The sequence below is a fragment of the Parasteatoda tepidariorum genome, chromosome 8 (genome assembly GCF_982258835.1).
Source record: "Parasteatoda tepidariorum strain Cologne lab strain chromosome 8, Ptep-v5.0, whole genome shotgun sequence".
NCBI lineage: Eukaryota > Metazoa > Arthropoda > Arachnida > Araneae > Theridiidae > Parasteatoda > Parasteatoda tepidariorum.
In genome coordinates, this window is record NC_141762.1 from 63,084,829 (window position 1) to 63,105,833 (window position 21,005).

Sequence of the window (21,005 nt, forward strand, 5' to 3'; positions counted from 1 at the left end):
TAATGTCAATGATTTTAGTATAATATAATCAATGTTCATAGGTAGTAATTTTATTTATTTTATCTTGAATTATTGCTTGTATTTCAAGATTGAACAGTTCCTCCTTAAACTGTGATCCTTGAATTTATTTTGCTTCTTAATTACGTCTGGTAGCAAAAAAAAAATCTTTATGATGATATAATAATAGCTTTAGATATTATAATATGTAATAATATATGGCAAATAATAATAGCTACTAGCAAGTACTATAATCTACTAGCAAGTACTATAATTTTAAGTTTTACATTTTATACTATGTATTCCAAATTGCCTTAAAAGAATATTTTTTGGCCAAACCATAAATATTTTGTTTTGTTGAAATTTTGAAGGAGTTTTCAAATAACCAAGAACTCTTATTTATTCATATATCCTTGTCATTGAAACAAATTTCTTTTTACAGTTTAACTGGGAAAATAATTTACTTATCTGAAATTTGTTTCTTATTAATTTCAAAGTTAAAAAAAAAGGTGGTATCGAAGAAATGGACTATGTTATTATAAGGCAAAGGAATTAGATTTTAATATTTTTTGAAAAGAATCAGAAAGAAGTTCAATTATCCCAAGTGCCTTTTTTTGTTTTACAAATTAAGAAAATTAATGTTACAAATAGAAAATAATAATATATGATGTAATTGCAAATTAAATATATTATTTATAAATAATATAATAAGGAATGAGATATAAATGATGATAGATTAAATTAACTATGTGATTTGTAGTAGTATCTATACATTTCTTATATGATTTCTAAATTTAATTGTATCAGTCTACAAATTTTTAATAATTCTATATGAAATAGAGTTTTAATATTCATTTACGTAAAATATAAGAGGACTTTATTTATTTTAATTTCTTCAGAAATTCATTTAGTTTTTAATTATTTAATTACTAGTGATATATTAAGTAGTATTTTAATTTTATACTATTTTATTTTGATTGTAATTATAAATTTTTCTAAAATTTTTTTTAATATTTTGTATTAATATGTTATTTGTTATAATTTGTTTAAATATTTATGCTACTTTTTGATAGAGTTTTCCATTTCTTCCACTGGGGTAGGAAGAAACCAGTTTCTTTTTAGACCGATTTTTCTGTGTCTTGTTTCACACTTTTTTTCTGTTATGGAAGAAACTTGCCATCCATGAATGCAATTCCTGCAATTATGCTTTTTCTGCTTTAAATTGCTTAACTCAGCCTCTTAAGTTCTATTTGTTCAAAAGGATCATGGCACAAATATCTTCTATTAAGTTTTAATTTGACTCCTGTTCATAGAAGCTTGCTTCAAAATAAACATTTTTTTCAAAACAAAAATGTGCAGTATGTTCCAACCTGCTTGAATAGGTACATTAAAAAAAGTATACATAACTGTTTTAAAAGAATTTTTATTGCAAAAGAGATAGTTTTATATTTAGTAAGATTGTATATCAATCAATAAATTATTTTAGTTTTATTATGTGAATTAACTGATAATTACATTTTCAGGTAGAATAAAGTTTTTTGAGTTTTAAATTAAATTACCTGAAAAAAGCTCATATTGTTACTTCTAACTTCAAAAAAACCAATGAAAATTGCCTATCTGGAATTAGCAGAACATATTACACCAATTATATTGCTGTTTTAAATTTTTGCTCTTAAAATTAGCAGCTTAATTATATATTTTGATGCATTTCATACTGATGATTAAATTTATTACGAAAACCATTTTGAAAATTGATGTACTGAGAACTGATTTTTCTTTCAGGTCTTCCGCAGTTTCATTATGAAGAGGTTTTTTTGACAGGGCAATGAACAAGTTGATAAAATGTCCAGCGGCTTATTGTTTTTCAAGGTTAGGAAAAAAATAGATATTCATGCTGAAACTACAATTCATCTCACGAAAAGGACTAACATGCTGCTTTTATACTTTATTACTTCTTCTGAGCACCTTTTCCCTCATAGCGAAAGTATAACTTTCAGACTTCACCAAAATGAAAGTTAGTACTGTTAGCTGTTGCCCATGTTCATGGCCTTACTTTTTAACTTTATCTTACATATCTGGAAGGGAGAATAATAACATGGAAGAAACTGTAAAGCCGGCCTCTTTATCTCTAAAACCACATAACCAATCACTATGCCCTTCTCAAGCTCCACCTGTTTCAATAAACACCCCATCCGACTCCACAGATTCCTCTGTCAAATCACCGAATATGAGCACAGACAGTGGCTTTGAAGGAGAAAATAATAGACCTTCACTTCTTCAAACCTCGTTACCCTCACCAAATAAAGAACTAATTTTAAATTCTTGGAGAAGTAAAATGTATACTGATGGGACCACAACTCTGAACTTTGATGGATCTGAATCTACGAGCCCTAAATCTCCCAAAAAGTCTACTGATGATTCAGATTTCAATGAGTCTCCGTTTGACAAAAAGTCAGTCCCAAGTGTGGGAGATGTTCATTCGGAGAGTGAAACTGAGTCTGGACCTGAGCATGCTTGTACTTTTTTCTCTACTGATTCTTCATGGGTAAAAGAAAGCAAAAAACCTCGTGACGATAAGAAATTAGACAGTTTCAAAGGTCAAATCTCTGCCTTTAGTATTTGTTTGTCCAGAAACAGTAACAGCCTTGATGAAGAATGCAGTGATAAAAATAGTCGAAGTCACGTTGAATTTGGTGAATGTTTGACTTGTCATAAAATGCATTATATCCGTTGTAGAGATTGTGTGGACTGTGCACATTGTACTCAGGATATCAAATGGAATGGAACATTGTCATCTATTCGTGAATGCAAAGATCATGTTATTTATGCTGAAGGAGAGGTTAATAGTGAAGATGATTATGATATTCATTGTAAACCAGATACAGAAACGGATACATCTGATGAAAAAATATTTGATGGTACTTACAGTGACGAAACACTAAGTGCATATTATGTTCCTTCAAATGTTTCGGTGGCAGCCGAAGAATATCATCTTTCTGTGAGGTTACCAGATGAGAAAAAATCGCCAATTTGTGAGGATGAAGAATCTTCCTCCGAAGATCAAAGAGACAGTCCTTGTTTGTGTCATATTGGTATGTGCAAATCTGAACGATGTCATAGTGAGAGATCTAAATACACTACAGTATTAAAACCAAAAGCTGTAAGACCACCTATTAATCCTGTTCGAGATTACCATAGTAGTATTGAATCTTTGCATAGTCAGCATGTTGTTGCAGTAATTGGACAACATCATGACAGATTATCTGCTTTTCACGAACGTCCGTCTAGTAGTCTTTCTCAAAATGAGGGAATGCATTATTTTTTTAGCAGATCTCTAGATATGCCGCCATCTGAACCATTATCTAGGCATGCAACTTCTCAATTATCTGTTGTAACAGCATCTAATTTTCCTACTTCAAATTCTTGTCTTTTTAGTGAGAGATCTGGCCATAGATCAAGTTTGTCAGATGTAAATACTTTAACGCGCAGGGATAGGAGTCTCAAAAAGCGTGGTGCTGAATCGGAAGATATACAGGTACGCTGTAAGTCTTCTGAAAGCAAATCTTCTCATCAGACTAGCTCTACCCCTGAAACAGAAAGCCCAAAGACTATAGCTAAACGCTTTAGTATGCCTTGGGAGATATTCAGCAAAAGTGAGGCATCTCGTTGTAGTCATTACGATCCTAACAGTGAGCCTATTCACATGACTTTGGAAGAAGTGCATACATCTTTGCAGACTTTAAATCCTCACGAGAAACGAGCTATCTACGCTCGTTCTTCTAAGAGTGTTCAGTCCAGTGAGAGCAGTAAGTCATCAGGATTTTTCTCCTCTTATCTTCGGCAGAAAAAAGGCAAAAAGGAGTCTCAAACCAAAGTGGGTAGTGACCATAAATACCAAAGAAAAAGTTTTCCAGTTTTCATTAAAAGTGCATTTAACAACTTTTTTGGACTGAAAAAGAGTCCTGTACCTATTTCCAAATCTGATGAGGAATTACCTGCCGCTTCAAATTGCACAAGCAATAAAAAATCTAGTCCTAATACTAGCCCTTTTACTAACCGTGCCCTACCTCCACTGCCTGTCAGAATGCCAATGTGGGATGGTTCTGATGAAGATGGCCAGTGGACATTAAATGAATCACAATCTATTTATGATAGAGAATCGCCCGACGACTTTTTTAGAAGAAAAATGGATTATGCTGCAAGCATTGAAAGAGTCAAGGATGTAAGTATGAAAGGTTTAAAAATTAACATTATGGAGTGTTTTAACACTTTAATCACAAAAGTTTCATAGAAATAGCAACATATATAAAATTCAAGAGATTATAAATAGTTTTTGTATTTTTATAAAGAGCATGAGAATTGGAGCATTTGTAATTTTTTTCCCCTGATGCTAAAACTCATTAGGTGATTTAACTTCAAAATTTACTTGGTTGTTGATGGAAAAGTAATTTAAGTTTTCGTTCCATAATTCTTCATTTTAGTTCAAATAATATTTAATAGTAAATTCTTAATTTTAGTTCAAATAATATTTAACGGTAAATTCTTAATTTTAGTTCAAATAATATTTAATGGATAATTCTGAATTTTAGTTCAAGTAATATTTAAATGATAATTCTTAATTTTAGTTCAAATAATATTTAATGGTTAATTTTTAATTTTAGTTCAAATAATATTTAATGGTTAATTTTAGTTCAAATAATATTTAATGGTTAATTCTTAATTTTAGTTCAAATAATATAATAAATGTTACTTTTAATAAGGGCAAGGGATGAATAGTTTTGTTTTGATCTTGGCATAGGTTGGTATGATGCCTTCATTCCTCCATTGCACCCGCATCATAAAAGTGATTGCAGTTGTTGCCATAGCAATAGACAGCTACAGACAGGGTGCGTAACGTTTTTAACCCCTTAACTGCCGCTGGCGTATATATACGTCTCGGCCATACGATGCGTTAACTGCCGCAGGCGTATATATACACTTTCCCGAAGTACGATGCTTTGCATTACGCTGCTATAAATAGAGCTATACCCCCGACTTGAGCATGCAGTAAAATGACTCTGAAAGTGTTCGCCAATGGAAGTGTTTGCAATGAAGTGTTTTAGTGTGGTCCCAAATCATTCCTATTCATTTTAATGTAAAAATATATTGTTTTTACGATGCACAGAATCGGTTATACGTCGGTTTTTAGATTTTGTTCACGTTTATTTAATTTTTTATTTTTTCTTGTGTATTTTAAAAAAGGGCGGAATTTGCCAACATGAATGCTTGGATGACGACCGTAATTTTTACTAGATGACTGCAAAAACTAGACAATGTTATGAAGAGGCAATAACGAAAAATTTTGCTATTCATCGACCAATGTCCAGCGCACCCATATATACTAATTATTTTGGAAAATGAAAAAGCTCTCTTTCTTCCTGCAAATTGCACAATTGAGCTTCAGCCATTAGATTTGGCCGTCATTAGAAATCTAAAATTGCATCATAGAAAGCAGTAAGTTCACCTCGCTATTCAAAGCATTGTAGAGACTAATAGCAAGAGAATATAATTAAAGGTAACATACATTCAAATTGCTCACTGCAATTTTTCTTCTTCGGTTATTTGTTTTGCTTTGTCTTATTTAGAAATTTATGTAAATCAACACATTAAACATTAAAATTAACTGAAAACAGAGTTGGTTTAAGTTTTAGAAGTAAAAATCGATTATACGACGTTTTTCGGTGGTCCCTTCGGCGTCGTATAAACAAAGCTCCACTATATTACCAATTTCAGAGGATTGGAAGGGGGAATGATAAAAGGATGTGCTGGAAAAGTTATATCATAATATTTATTGCTTGTGTGTTTCTTTTTTAGTAAGGTCGGGTTTATTCTTCTTTCGCTTTCGTTTCCCGTATATATTCGTCAAGAATCCCGCTATCAGTACAATAAATACGATGTTGGTTTATGTGTCCAACCATGTTTCAGGATTTATCATACAACAGCTAAGTTTCAACACCTTTTAGATAGTATTTTTATTCTTTAACTTAAGTTTTGTATTTTCTTTTTTTCCTTCCTCTCTTGTGAAAGTAAACTGTTTTTTAATTGCAACTGTTTTTAATTAATAAATAGAGCTACACCCCCGACTTGAGCATGCAGTAAAATGACCTTGAAAGTGTTCGCCAATGGAAGTGTTTGCAATGAATGTATGTATTACCAATTTCAGAGGAGGGGAAGGGGGAATGATGAAGGGATGTGCTGGAAAAGTTATATCATAATATTTATTGCTTGTGTGTTTCTATTTGAGTAAGGTCGGGTTTATTCTTCTTTAACTTTCGTTTCCCGTGTATATTCGTCAAGAATCCCTCTATCAGTACAATGAATGCGATGCTGGTTTATGTGTCCAACCATGTTTCACGATTTATCATACAACAGCTAAGTTTCAACACCTTTTAGATAGTATTTTTATTCTTTAACTTAAGTTTTGTATTTTCTTTTTTTCCTTTTTCTTCTCTTGTGAAAGTAAACTGTTTTTAAATTGCAAAGCATGCATCTTTTCCCCCCACCAAAACACCGCATAACAAAGCGCACTTGAACGAAAAACGGTGGCACTGGGAAGTGAATCACGTAAATTTTACTCGGCAGGTAAAGGGTTAAAAAGTGCTTAAAGGTGCTTATTTTTGATTTTCGTTTTTTAAAAGCCCTTAAGGGTGCTTTTCATTGGATGTTTTCAAAATGTGCTTGATATTCCCTCTTTCAAAATGAGATTTTTTCTTTATCATGTTGATTTTCACTTCAAATTATACAAAAAGACACAGTTCACATTGTTCTATTCAACGTTTTCACAATTCACTAAATCCCTATCTATTTCGGCGTATTGTCAGTCTGTAGCATATGAAAATGCCATTCGTTTTGCATGAGTCATAATTTCATGTTTTTGACAATTGTCAAAAACAATGCCAAAATGTTTTTTTTTTTTTTTTTTGACATGACTGTTAAAGAAGATAAAACCGTCAATTGTCAAAAACTTTTCAACCCTGCCAAATTATGATATATTTTTTTAAAGTGCTTAAAAATGTTTTTTGAGTGCTTGAAAGGTGCTTTTTTTTAATAATTTGACTACGCACCCTGTACAGACTAAAAGTCTGTAACAGTTCTCTTCAAAGCTGCTATGTTATACAGTAATGACATGGAGGCTTTCAGTAATATACAGTGGTGGCCAAAAGTGTGGACACTTTTTGAAGGTTTCATGTTTTTCAACTTCGTGTGCTTGTAGAATATATTACTTTTCACTTAAATATAAACGTTTATAAGTCAAATTGAAGGTAATTTAATGTAGAATTTAATAATAAATACAGTATTACAATATCTGTATTACAAAAAAAGTTATGCAAATATAAGTAAGATCTATCTTAGATTTGCATTTTTTAAAGTGATACTTACACAATCAATACTTAGTAGGATAACCCTTATTTTTTAAGACAGCTTCACAGCGTCTTTTCATCGAGTGAACGAGTGTTTGGAGTTCATCTTTCGTAGACACATGGTGCCAAGAATCAATTATAGCTTCACTTAGTTGTCTTTTATTGGATGGACGTTTTTTTCGTACAAGAATTTTCAAACGTCGCCACAAATTTTCAATTGGATTGAGATCAGGGCTGTTTCCTGGCCATGGTAATATATCTATGCCTTTATTTTGAAAGCATGCTTTGCATACTTTTGCTGTGTGGCATGGAGCTGAATCCTGCTGAAAAATAAATGGTGCGCTGTTGGGGAAGAGATCTCTGATGGAAGGTATCAATTTTGGTTTCAGGACAGTTTCGATGTATTTTTTGGCACTCAGGATGCCAAATCAGGCCGAAAAAAATGCACCAGTGCTACTACCGATAGAAAAATTAAATGGATATGCCTTCAAGATAGAAAAATGTCATCAGAAGCCATTAGATGTGAAATGAATGCAGCTGGTATTGCAGTAAGTTCAAGAACAATAAGAAGAAGGTTATCAGGATTTGGACTACAAGCTAGAATTCAAAGAAAAAAACCATATTTAAATCAAAAGCAATGCGAAAAACGAGTTAAGTTGGCAAAAGAACACATTAAATGGTCAAAAAATCAATGGAAGCAAGTAATCTGGAGTGATGAGAGTAAAATATCGCTCTTTGGAAGAAATGGTAGAAAATACGTGAGACGTAGAGTAGGTGAAGCGCTTCATCCTGATTGCATTGAAGCAACTGCAAAAAATCCAACAATTGTCATGATTTGGGCATGTATGTCTGCAGATGGTGTGGGCCGAATTCAAGTGATTGATGGCATCCTAATGCCAAAAAAATACATCAAAACTGCCCTGAAACCAAAATTGATACCTTCAATCAGGGGTCTCTTCTCCAACAACTCACCATTTATTTTCTAGCAGGATTCAGCTCCATGCCACACAGCAAAAGTATGCAAAGCATAGTTTCAAAATAAAGGCATAGATATATTACCACGGCCAGGAAACAGCCCTGATCTCAATCCAATTGAAAATTTGTGGCGACGTTTGAAAATTCTTGTACGAAAAAAACGTCTATCCAATAAAAGACAACTTATTGAAGCTATAATTGATTCTTGGCACTATGTGATTACGAAAGATGAACTCCAAACACTCGTTCACCTGATGAAAAGACGCTGTGAAGCTATCTTAAGAGATAAGGGTTATCCTACTAAGTATTGATTGTGTAACTATCACTTTAAAAAAATGCAAATCTAAGATAGATCTGACTATTTGTTGCATAACTTTTTTTGTGATACAGATATTGTAATACTGTATTTATTATTAAATTCTACATTAAATTACCTTCAATTTGATATATAAACGTTTGTATTTAAGTAAAAATTAATATATTCTACAAGCACACAAAGTTGAAAAACATGAAACTTTCAAAAAGTGTCCACACTTTTGGCCACCACTGTATAGTAAATCTTGTTTTTAATTTAATATTTTAATTATCAGTATAATACACTTAATACTTAAAATTATTCTTAAATATAGAATTAAGTTTTATTTTAGGTTGTCAACAGGAAAGTAATTAAGATTATATTTAGATTGATAACATTCATAAATGTTATCTTCAATTAATCATTGATTAACTGTGCACAATATATCTATAAATGTTTTTTTTTTCAGTGTGGTTGGTACTGGGGACCTATTAGTGGTGAAACTGCTGAAAAGTTACTTGCTGGTGAACCAGATGGATCATTTGTAGTCCGAGACAGTTCAGATGAACACTATATTTTCAGTTTAACTTTTAAATTAAATGGATTAGTGAGACATGTACGAATAGAGCATGACCATGGTAAATATTTTAATGATTGCATGTTAAATCAAATTTGAACTTAATTTATCTCTCTGAATATTTAAATATTACTTGTAATTTAACATTTTAAAGTTTCATAGAATCTGGTGATATACTAATTGCACGTTTTGACTTAAACTCCTCCAATATATTTCACAAAATTGGAACATTTAACTTTTTATATAAATTTGTATGATAAATAATTTATACCCCTTTAAAGACACCTCTATTTCTAATTTTTATAAAAGGCAGAGTAAAATAAATGCTTCAAGAACTATTTCTTGTTTCAAGACTTTCAACTTGGCCTTTAAAATTTTGTTCCAATTTGTATAGATTAACTTTAAAAAATAAATACCTAGCAAATTTTGAAAGCTTTGTTGCCACAGTCTTATTTACAAATTAGCTGTATATTGCAATTTTCTAGATAGCTAACTTCCATTAATATTTCTTATTGACTATTTTGCCTTCGTCTTATTTAAAATGTTCAAAACCACAATATTTTATATTAATCTTCAAATGTGCTCCAAATTATATTATTTAACATTGACTTAGTTTACAATCTAAACAATTTAATTCATTAGTGATTGAATTTTTTGTATTTAATTTTTTTCAGCAGAAATGTTAATGGGTAGTTTGCTGTTATTTTGTTTGGAGTTAGAAGGCTTGTATTTATGCTGGATTAACCCACTGGCGGTTTAGCAAATGGGCAAAATGTTTTTCCCCAATACACCACTTTTCTATCTAATAACGTGGGAAATCCGGTTTTGCTGTGCGGAGAAGACTGCAGGTTAAAATACGACTTTTTACGTGCAGAAACGTCAATGGGTTAAATTGTTTTACTAAAAATAAATAAATAAATAAGAAATCAATATTAATAATTGAAAGTGTACATTTGTGGAAGGTTTTCAGTAATATTTTTGAAAAATTTGAGATTTCTCAGAAAAGTTATTATTCTATTCTTATTTAATTACAATATTAGTTTATTTTTTCAAGTCTTTTAATTTCACTGAGTTCAGTAGATAGAGGTAAAGTTCAATCTTAGCGAATCATCAGAGAAAATAAAATGTTCCAATTACTTTTAGCAACAAATTACCAATGAGTAGCCTCTATTTTGGCAGAAAATTAAAATGTCACAAGTGTGATTTTTGTTGATTTTTATTTTCTTGATTAAGTCTAGAACATAATTCTAAAGTTGTGTTAAACTGTGTTATATAAACATAAAAATAAAGTATACAGTACTTTCTGCTTTTAATGTAATGCATTCAGCTGCATTTTTTTTTATTTTGTTAAATTTTATTTATTTTTCTGTTTTGTTTTTAGTTGTAATCTTCGAAGCATTGTGACTGGTTTAATTTGTTTTAGATTTAAAATCACTTTTTTTTGTCTACATAAATCGTAGACTATATATATATATATTTTTTTGCATAAATTTTGCAAAAAGGAACATTTAAGGAACAAAAATGATAGGAAAAGAAAAGTAACACTCCTTTTTTTTGTATTATTTAATTATTATAAACTATGTTATATTGTTTTGAAAATATAGCTATATATAAAAAACTACACTTTTTTTGCATACAATATATTTTATTATAATCAAAAACTTCATTAATATAATCTTAACTATAATATCATCTTTACATACTCATTTAATTACAAAGATCATTTAATTGCATTTATAACAGGAACTTCTTTGTGATCGCACTTTCTTCAATATATATTAAATAAAGTTTATTATTCATTAAATTAAACATTAATTTACTTTTTTTTTTCATTGTAATATTTTAAAAATTTTCGGAACCATATATTCTCAAAATTATTGAAATTCTCTTTAGTTACTAACATTACATTAAAAATGTCAAAGTTAAATAATTCCTAATTTTATTTTAATAAGTATTTTATTGCCAGATTGCAAGTGTAATATAAAAAAATTACTTTCCTTTTTTCAAGAATTATTTAAAATTACTTCCCAATGAAGGTGTTAGTTCAAATTTAATATATTTTTTTTCTTGTAATTTTTTTATTGACAGTGTGCTTATGGGTATGCACCTGAACATACAATTAACACAAAATTTAAAACCTAATTTTCATCATAAATTTGCAAAAAGGACACCTTACAGTTAAAAAAAATTTTTGATATGATTTAAATGATACAATGCAAATTATCTCTAGTAAGGAGCCACAGAACAAAAAGTACACACTTTAATCTTCTTCAAATAAATAAATAAACTGTACATCTCCTGTACAAATGTAACAATAAATTTATTCATTAAAAACTTTATTTAATTTCTATTTTGAACTAAAAGTATTTAAAAATAATATTAATTAGTTGTTAAACTTTTTATAAAATTTTTTTTATAAAAAAAAGTTTCTAACTTATTTAAACTGTATATTTAGGACAGTATAATTAAAAAAGTACTTTTATTGAATTTTATAGCAAGGAGCAGGAAACATCAGAAAAAATGTTTGATTTAACCAAGTTGAGTTTAAGTGATTCAACTCAATACTTGTTTCTTATAGGAGTATTCTTAAATTTATTTCTTGAACATGATTATTGGTATAATTATTGTGTGTTATAAATGTTATTTATATGATATTTTGCTCAATGAGAATATAATTAACATGTTGAATGCCATGATACATGGCTTGTAAATAAAGCCATGTAGCGTGTTACATGGCTTGCCCATCTGGCCAAAATGATTTTCTCAGTATGTATTGCATTAATTTCTTCAAACCATTTTCGTAATGATAATATAAAAAATAAAAAGTATTAAAAATTTATTTGAATTATGTGGAGGGTATCCGCGTACCTGGAAAGTCATGAATTTCAGTATTGAACAAAATTTGTCATGATTTTAACTATTTTTTTAAGAAAATCATTGAAAGTCATGGATTTAGGTCTCTGAAAAATCTAATTTTTAAAATGGAATTTAAAAATATCCGCCCCCCCCCCCCCCATTTCATGGTGTTCCGAATATCTGAATTTGTAATAAAATCTCCACTCACCATCATATTTTATTAAAATATAAATTGTTTTTATCATGTTCTTTAAAAGTTATGGTGTTCTTTCAAAAAAAGAAGCGAATTATCTTCTAAACTATCTATCTAGAGCGAATTATCTTTTAAACTTCTGTGATTTCAGAATTTTTGTTATTATTTATTTTCTATTTTATCAATTTAAAATTCTAGCTGAATCAAACCAGTCATTGGCGAATTTTTTTTATTCGGAAATGGGATCAGAAAAATCAGGAATATTTCTTTCCTTTGGGATGAACAAGAAAAGTATCTAGAATATAACTCTTCTGTAAAAATTCTTTTGCTTTTGCATTTTTTTCCACTATTTTATTGCTCCAACTCTTTCTTTACTCTGTTTTTTTAAATTTAAAATCTTTAAAAATGACGATGCAGAGTATAACAGTTTTGGTTATACCTATCATTTCATTGAATGTTATAATGCGTTTTTTAAATTTATTGTTGTGTTTTTGTCGGAGAAAATAGTAACTTTGTAAAGTCATGAAAATTTCTAGAAATTAGTCATGAATTTGAAAATCTAAAATGTAGCAGATACCCTGTATGTGTTTCTAATAATCTTGGCTTCGCTGGTCACCGCTGACCCCCATGGCGCTACGAACAAACTTAGTGCCGGTCACCGCTGACCCCCATAGCATTCAACGTGTTAAATTTACAAAATGAAAAATTTAATCTTTATTAGAAAAATTATCAAATGAAAGCGAATTCAAATTTTGTAATTCTAAGGTGATGTAATTAGAAAGCTTTACAAATGTGATTTATTAATTGTGCTTGTATTATAGGTAACTTTAGCTTTGGCTGTCTGCAGAAATTTCGTAGCAACACCATTGTAGACTTCATTGACAGTGCTGTGGCTCATTCTCGAAGTGGTCGTTATCTCTTTTTCTTACATCGAAGACCTATATTAGGACCTATGAGGGTTCAGCTCTTACATCCAGTTTCTCGCTTTAAGCAAGTTCAATCATTACAGCACATGTGTAGGTAAGTAATAGCTGTTCAATACAGTGAGAGGTTTAGAAATTGTTTATTTGACTATTTTTGCTTAATATTGTTTTGTAATTTCATAACATGTTATTTATTATTATTTTCGTATGTTATTTATATTTTTAGTAAAAATTTGAAATTTAAAAACAAAGAAAAAAAGATATTTCTTTTACCTTTTTGCTGGCGATCCAGAAATATTTACATTGTTGTTACTTGAATTTGTGATTTTTATGCTCATATATTTCTTTTGGTACTATTTATTTTTCATCTTAAAGCAAAGAGGAAAAGTGGAACATGAAATGAAATATCTGTACTTTTATATCTTAATTTTTGCCATTAAAAATAGTTTAAATGATTTAATGTTGTAGATAGAATTTAAACTGGGGTTTTAAATTAAACAAATTATTTTTAATGAGAGTGTGTGTAACTGGTTTAGATGTTTTTTAGTGTTATTTGTAAATGTATTTAGTTCAGTTTGTAGAAATTCTTAACTTTGTAGAGGAGACCCAATTTTGAATTTTTTTTTTATTTCTAATGGCAAAAGAAAATGACAAACTCTTACAAAAACAGTGAACAAAAAAGGTGAACGACAAGTAAGAGAAAAAAGTCACTATTTCATTAACAGATGTTGGGCACTCCAATAGCGCTTCACCTCAGAGTCCCCATCGCAGAGCTGGGCATCTCAATAGATGGTTCCTGTCCATAAGTTCATTATTCGAGCATAACGGGCAATTTGGGTCAGCGAAAATGCCGATACGGCAGAGGTGGTTTGCCAGACAATTGTGGCCACCGCAAGTCTGAATTCTGCAACAGCTTTATTGCGGGGCTTATCTGCAATACCCTGTTCTAAGCTGTTCCTCCAACTTCTTGAAGAGATAGGAGAAGTGAGAAACGCTTTCCAGTTTTTTCTCATAAAATGTTTGATATAGAGTTTTGTCGAATGAAAGGATTTAAGAGTGCTTGGCTGTTGAATTATTTTAGCGCCTTTCATAGCCAGCATATCGGCTTGTTCATTGCCGTAGATATCGCAATGTTCTGGGATCCATTGGAGTGTTATTTATCGCCCTTCTATCCTCAAACTCTCCAGGAGAACCTGGCAATCCTGGATAGTCCTAGAGATAGGTATTTCACCAGATCTAATAGCTTGAGTGGCAGCTTTGGAGTCAGACAGTATAACTATCCTATTGTTAGATCTGGGGGCAATTTGTTCCAGTGCCACATAAATAGCATTTTGAAAAATAAGTGGGGGAAAAAAAATTTCTCTTCAAGTTTGGTAATCTATAAAAATTTAATGGGTATTGAAGCCCTAATAAGCATCTTTCCAACTTCTAGTTACAGGCATATAATGGTAATTTTGAAAAATTTGTCACTCTTCTTAATTTCAAATTGGGAAACAAAAGGTAAAACTCTTTCCTAGCCTCCATTTTTTCAATACTTCTATTTAAAAAAAGAAAAATGCATGTAACAACCTTGACTCATCTCAAATGAGATTCATTTGGCAATTTGTCAAAAATTAGTCCAGTTACTGTGAAAAAGGTTTGACCTATTTAGAATTATTTTGCAAAAATAAAACTCAACAGATCTTACAAATTATGATAAACTCTAGCCCTCGTCGGAAGAATATTTATATAAGTGTATAACAATATTCTGGTCATGATGATCGATTAAAATAATTTGTGCAATTCCGTAGAATTCTACAGGGACTGATAATTAAATTCTAATCTTGATAATTAAATTTCAGAAATGTGAGACAATTTCTAAGAGATTTTAAAGTCTAGCATGAAAAGCTAAGCTAGTCACATACTTTGTATTTTTGAAAATTTTCGAGTGCAGTAAAACAGTACGTTGTAGCCAAATACTTCTAAAAAGAAAATGCATGAAGATTCTACCAAATTGTGGATAGTAAAATTTGTATACAATAATTGTGGATAATAAATTGTGAATTATAACCTATTTACAGCTTTGTTAGAATTAATACAACGTTGGAAATGTCTGACATAATGTACCATAATTTGCATATAATATACCATTCCATAATAAATCTATATTAAAGTTTCCATTCCTTCATATGCTTTTTTTTTTTTTTTTTTTTTGAAAATTGAAATTGCATCAGTCAATATTAAACATATTGACTATGCCACTTTTTTTTTCATTCCCCTATACATTTTCTAAATTTCCTTTTTTATTGTATATTTGCATTTTGATGTTGTGTATGCATTATAGTATCAAAAAGCAATTTAAAGTATGATATCGATTTTCGGCAATCTCTGTCAATTTTTAAAAAAATGTGTAAATGAAAATAATCATTGACATGGAGCTACCATTGGAAACTAAAACTATTAATATGAAGAAATAGCTTCTAAGGTGACTATTTTCACCAAAATATAAACAAAAAGTTATTTTGTTATCAGTTGTAAAAAATGGCTACTAAAAATAATTTGCGAATTTGTTTTTTGTTGATTTGTTGGATGCTGATAAAAAATAGCTGTTCTTTTTTGTAAAACAAAGGTCACAGGTGCATAAATAGAAGGAGATTGGTGGAACATCAAATAACAAATATGACTGTGATGTGAAAATAAATAGATAAAAAAAAAAAAAAATTCAACTAGTTAAATATTGACCAAAAAATTTCAACAACTCTTGGCAAAAAAATAAATATTCAGATAAGGCAAGCCAGTGTCTGAAGAAAATTAAGCTCATAAATTCTAATATGCTCAGTTTTTCCGTTTATAATTCTTGACAAAATTCTAATTCAACATTTCATTATTTTTGCATTGGTAAATTAAACAGAGTTTGTAAAATATTTGTATTATATTTGTGAATTTTCTGCGTTGAGTTAGGTATTTTTATTTTTTATATATTTTAAGTTATTACAATTGGAAAACTGTTTATGTAGCGCAGCATATAACATGTCATGCAAATTTTTTTCTTTGCATACATTTCCTATTTGTTTATCATCTATATAACTTGACATCTATGCTTCTTTAACAGATTGAGTCTATTTAAAATTAAATTATTGTTGTATATAATTTATTAAATGTAAATATCTCAACAAAAAAATAGTTTATTTTGTGGATTTTTTTATATTGTTTAAGTATAAAGATTGTAAAAGTATGTTAGAGAAAGGAAACTATTTAGGATATTATTTTTCATATATAAAGCAAATGAGGCGACTATTATTGGAATCTCATCCCAGCACTGTTGCAACCATAGAGTTAAATCCATTAATTGTAACACTCTCTTGTAAGAAATCTTTAGTGGACAAAAACATTTTTAATTGCATTCATATATAAGAGGACAATTTTAGTAATATGACATATTAAAATTTTTCAAAACTAAAAAGATGTAATATTTTATGCATATTTTAACAGAAATAGATGCATAAGTTTTATTTATGGCATGTTTGTTGTAACAGTATCTGACATTAAATAAAGCTTTCACTGAATTAAACTTCCCTAAGATAATCCAAAATTTAGTACAGTAAGATTAAGCCTTAAAATTAATGCAATATTTAGAATGCAAATTTATTATTATCCATCATTTAATCTTTTGAACTACCGTATTATGTAATATATAAATTAAAAAAATAGTGCATTTTGCTTTATGTGGATCTTTATTTTTTTTTTTTAAGAAAAAAGCTTTAAAATAAGTGTAATAATAACCTGGAAAAGGCTAGAAAAATTCTAAAGAACTAACAAACAAAAATTAAACGTGTAATTTAATTTTTATTTCAAAAAATTTTAAAATTCCTGAGGAACAAGTGAAATTTTTCATAATTCAATTTTTTATTTTTTATTTACAGGAAAAAAATATGTTTTACTTTTTTGTTCAATTTTTTCTGTTCATTGAAATCCTTCTTTGTAACCAGAGAATACTTTCTTACTGTTTTATAAGAAAAACGCATTTAGCCATTTTTTCCTGTAATTTGCAAATAGTCAGTAAAAGGAATATTGCTGAGTGTTAGTAATTGTATGTGCTGAAAATAAAAATAAAAAATATATAAGAAAAGCACTACATAACTTGTGAAACTGGAAAGGAATAAGCAAAAATTGAATAGATATTTTTTTAAAAATTTATTTCTGTCCATTCAAATCCTTTGTAGTGTCCAGGAAATATTTCTTAATTTACTGTTTAATAAGAAAAACACCTTTACTCCCCCTTTAATTTGTATATATTCTGTAAAATTAATTTTAATTACATTATGTATTGAAAAATACTATTTAATTACAAAGGAATAGGGATGCAGAAATATATATATACAGAGTGTGTAGCGTTTTTAAAAAGTGCTTAAAGGTGCTTATTTTTTAAAAGCTCTTAAAGGTGCTTTTTTCATTGGATGTTTTTAAAAAGTGCTATATTTTCCCTCTTTCAAAATAATATTTTTCCTTTACTATATTGATTTTCACTTTAAATTATGCTAAAATACACAGTTCACATTATTCTATTCAGCGGTTTCAGAATTAATTCAACCCCAATCTATTTCAGCGTATTGTCAGTCCGCAGCATATGAAAACGCCATTCGTTTTACAAGATTTGAAATTTCATGATTTTTTGACAATTTTCAAAAACAATGCTGAAGGTTCTTTGACATGACAGTTAAAACAAGATAAAACAGTCAATTGTGGAAAACATTCCAACCCTGCGTAATTGTATTTTTTTAAAGTGCTTAAAAATATTTTTTTAGTGCTTGAAAAGGGCTTAAAAGGTTCTTATTTTTTGTTGAATAATTTGGCTAGACGCTCTGATATATGAATTATCAAAAATAGAATGGATTCCTCTTCAAGGCTTATGGAATTTTCTGCCAAATGTTGGAACTTAGTGTGTGTCAAGTCTAATTGAGAACTGGTTCAATCTATGGTTAGCCCTGTTTATTTTAAAATATGATCTATTTATGAAGTTAAACATTTTTTTTTTTTTGTTTTAGATTCAAATTTATTTATTTAGAACTTTGCATTTAAATGCTTAAAATTCAATTTTGTCACACAATATGACACAATTCTATTTCTATTTGTTTTGGGATTTTTAAAAATTAGTATTTAATTTGCTTTATGCCCAGTTTAAATTTTTGATTGTAGCAAGTAATAATAGTAAATAAAATATAAAGAATTAAATAAGCAGGAGCGTTTTCACTTTCTTCTATTTGTTTACATTAGAGGCTTTAACTTATAATTAAAATTATTTTAAATGAAATAGATTTTTGAAGTATTATTTGTCTTTAAAACAGTAAACTGTTAAGATTATATCAATTCTATTTCAGTATTTAGTTTGTTTTTTTTATTATTATTATTAAATATTGCTAAAATTGCTTGTCTCACATCTAAAGAATTTTATACTTTTTGAAGCAATTAAAAGTAGTTCTTTAGTGTAAAGTAAATTTTCTATTACATAGGTTCTTAGTTCGGATGTTATCACATAAATTCTAAATTAAGTAAATGATTACAGAACTTTTGATGCAGAAATTATTGCCTTTAACAATATTTTAATTTCACGCATCCTTCTTCATGTGTTTGGAACTTTTAATTAATTCAGATTATAATCTTCCTTTAAAAATACATGAAATTTAATTAAAATTCTCAATATTTGTACATGATTTAAAGTATTGCTGCAAACTTTACATAATTAGACTAATTTGAATTTAAAAGCATTCAGTATGTTTGTATTTTTATCTTGTTTTATTATTTTTTAATTTTAGTTTAATTTTTAATTATTATAAATTATATTTTGAAAGAATAATATTTTGAATTATAATATAAGTTATGTTTTGAATTCAGAATTGTGCAAGTAATTGAAAAATTGAATGTAGTACCAAAATGTTTTGAATTCAGAATCATTGTAGCTTCTCATATTCTAATTCTGTATTTATTTATTAACATTTGTGTTACTTAAACCTTGATAATTTTCACCTATCTCAAATTATATAAGTTATTATTAGATGAAAATAGAGAATATCTAAGTAATAATTGTTCTTTCTAAATTGAAAAGAAAATAAACAAACATGGTGTATGTTAACATTTATTATTTTACATCAGTTATAATAATTCTTCTGTTATCAGTAACTTATAAATTATTTTTCAACAGCAATTAAATTATGATGTAAGCATATGATTCCAAAAAATTTTGTTACCTATACAACGCAACTTATAATTCTATTTATTTTTGAAAATTAAACATAAATGAGGGTAGAATTTTATATGATGAAAATCTTAAATACAATTTTAACTTTAATTCTTTTCTCATTAGTCCTTTGAAAGAAATGCTTTCAAAGCTAACTTGATGTATTTTTGCAAAGTTTACAACAGAGAAATGAAAAGGGGGAAAAAAACTTATCTATTCAAGTATTTGAATTAATTTTTTTTTCTTTGTTGAAAGAATTAAGAATAAGCATAGTTTTTAATTTTTGACAAACATTTTAGTTTTTTTCTGAATTGAAAAGACATTCTGGAATGGACTGGTTTTGCTATCTTTCACAAGTTAAACGGTTTCTCTTAATTTTGATAGCTGAAATAAAATCTTATTTTGTGGCTGAGTAGTATTTATTAAGAAGGGGAAAAAATAGCTAAGAAATGTAGGTAAGGAGTCATAGATTTGTTGAGCAGAATTTAATCAAGAGAATAAAAAACAAGCAGAAAGTAAATTAATAACTTTTAGAAAGCAAACATTGAATTGATAAATTTGAATTCAAATGCATAAGATGTAAGAAAGAGATATCAGAATTTTTATGTAATTGAAATATGTTGTAAACTTGATCTCTACTTGTTTTTGAGTGCTAATGATTTTTTTTTTTAATATTTTAATTTCCTAAAAATGTAATAATATACTGTCTTTAATCGAACTATGTTAATACTTCATTTTTTAATGTAAACTTTATAAGCTTTGAACATTAAAGTTACAAGTTATTTAAAGTTAAAAATGACTAAATATTGTATTAATCATAAATTTGTATAAGAGATTTTACCAAAGAATGCATGTTATTGTATACCAAAAAATGAAATTAAACAAGCAATGTTACTTTTTATTAATCTCTTAATTTAATGTTGACATTATTTTTGTGCATTCATTATATAGTGATAATCAATCTAATGTCTTACGCTCATATACCAGGGGTCATTATATTGAGCACTGATTCTATTATCTGTATATATATTTTTAAAATTTACATTACCAGCCTTGTCAAATTGCAGGTCTATTGTGTCGGTGGATCAAATATAAATAACTATTTTAATAGCAGCAGACTATTTTCTTTGTCATGACAATAATAGACTTATCTAGAGTCTAAGTAATTCTTTAACGGTGTTAGTAGCTTGAATCATGAGTGAGCCTAATGTTCATAATGCAGTTGCACAACACATAATAATTAAACAGGAGAAAATATCAAACCTTTTAAAATTTTGCGGACATTACAGTTCGGCAATGATACCTTGTCAAGGGCTTAAGTATGCAAACTTGTGATGAATCTTAAATGTGTCCCTACACCCCTGAAACAAAGCATTCCAATATAGAATGGCGTAGGAAAAATGAATCTGCTCAATTCAAAGCAAAAATCTCTGTTTATGGAGTACTCACTAGTGTTTGTAGATCATCTTCATGTATGATGAACAATCGACGCAGATTATTATTATGAACTTATATAGAAAGTCAAAGCAGCCTATTAATCCAAGAGACATGGCATGCCGATCTGTGAAGTTATCT

The 21,005-nt window shown here is 28.7% G+C and overlaps 1 protein-coding gene across 1 annotated transcript in view; it reads left to right on the plus strand.

Moving 5' to 3' along the window:
- The window catches only part of LOC107442882 (uncharacterized), a 28,667-nt gene that overhangs the window by 1,683 nt on the left and 5,979 nt on the right, over positions 1-21,005 (plus strand). Inside the window, exons 2-4 of the mRNA XM_087168993.1 lie at positions 1,780-4,219; positions 9,137-9,305; positions 13,115-13,313. Coding sequence (XP_087025119.1) covers positions 2,006-4,219; positions 9,137-9,305; positions 13,115-13,313 — 2,582 coding nt within the window. The 5' untranslated portion in view covers positions 1,780-2,005. The remainder of the gene's footprint in view (positions 1-1,779; positions 4,220-9,136; positions 9,306-13,114; positions 13,314-21,005) is intronic.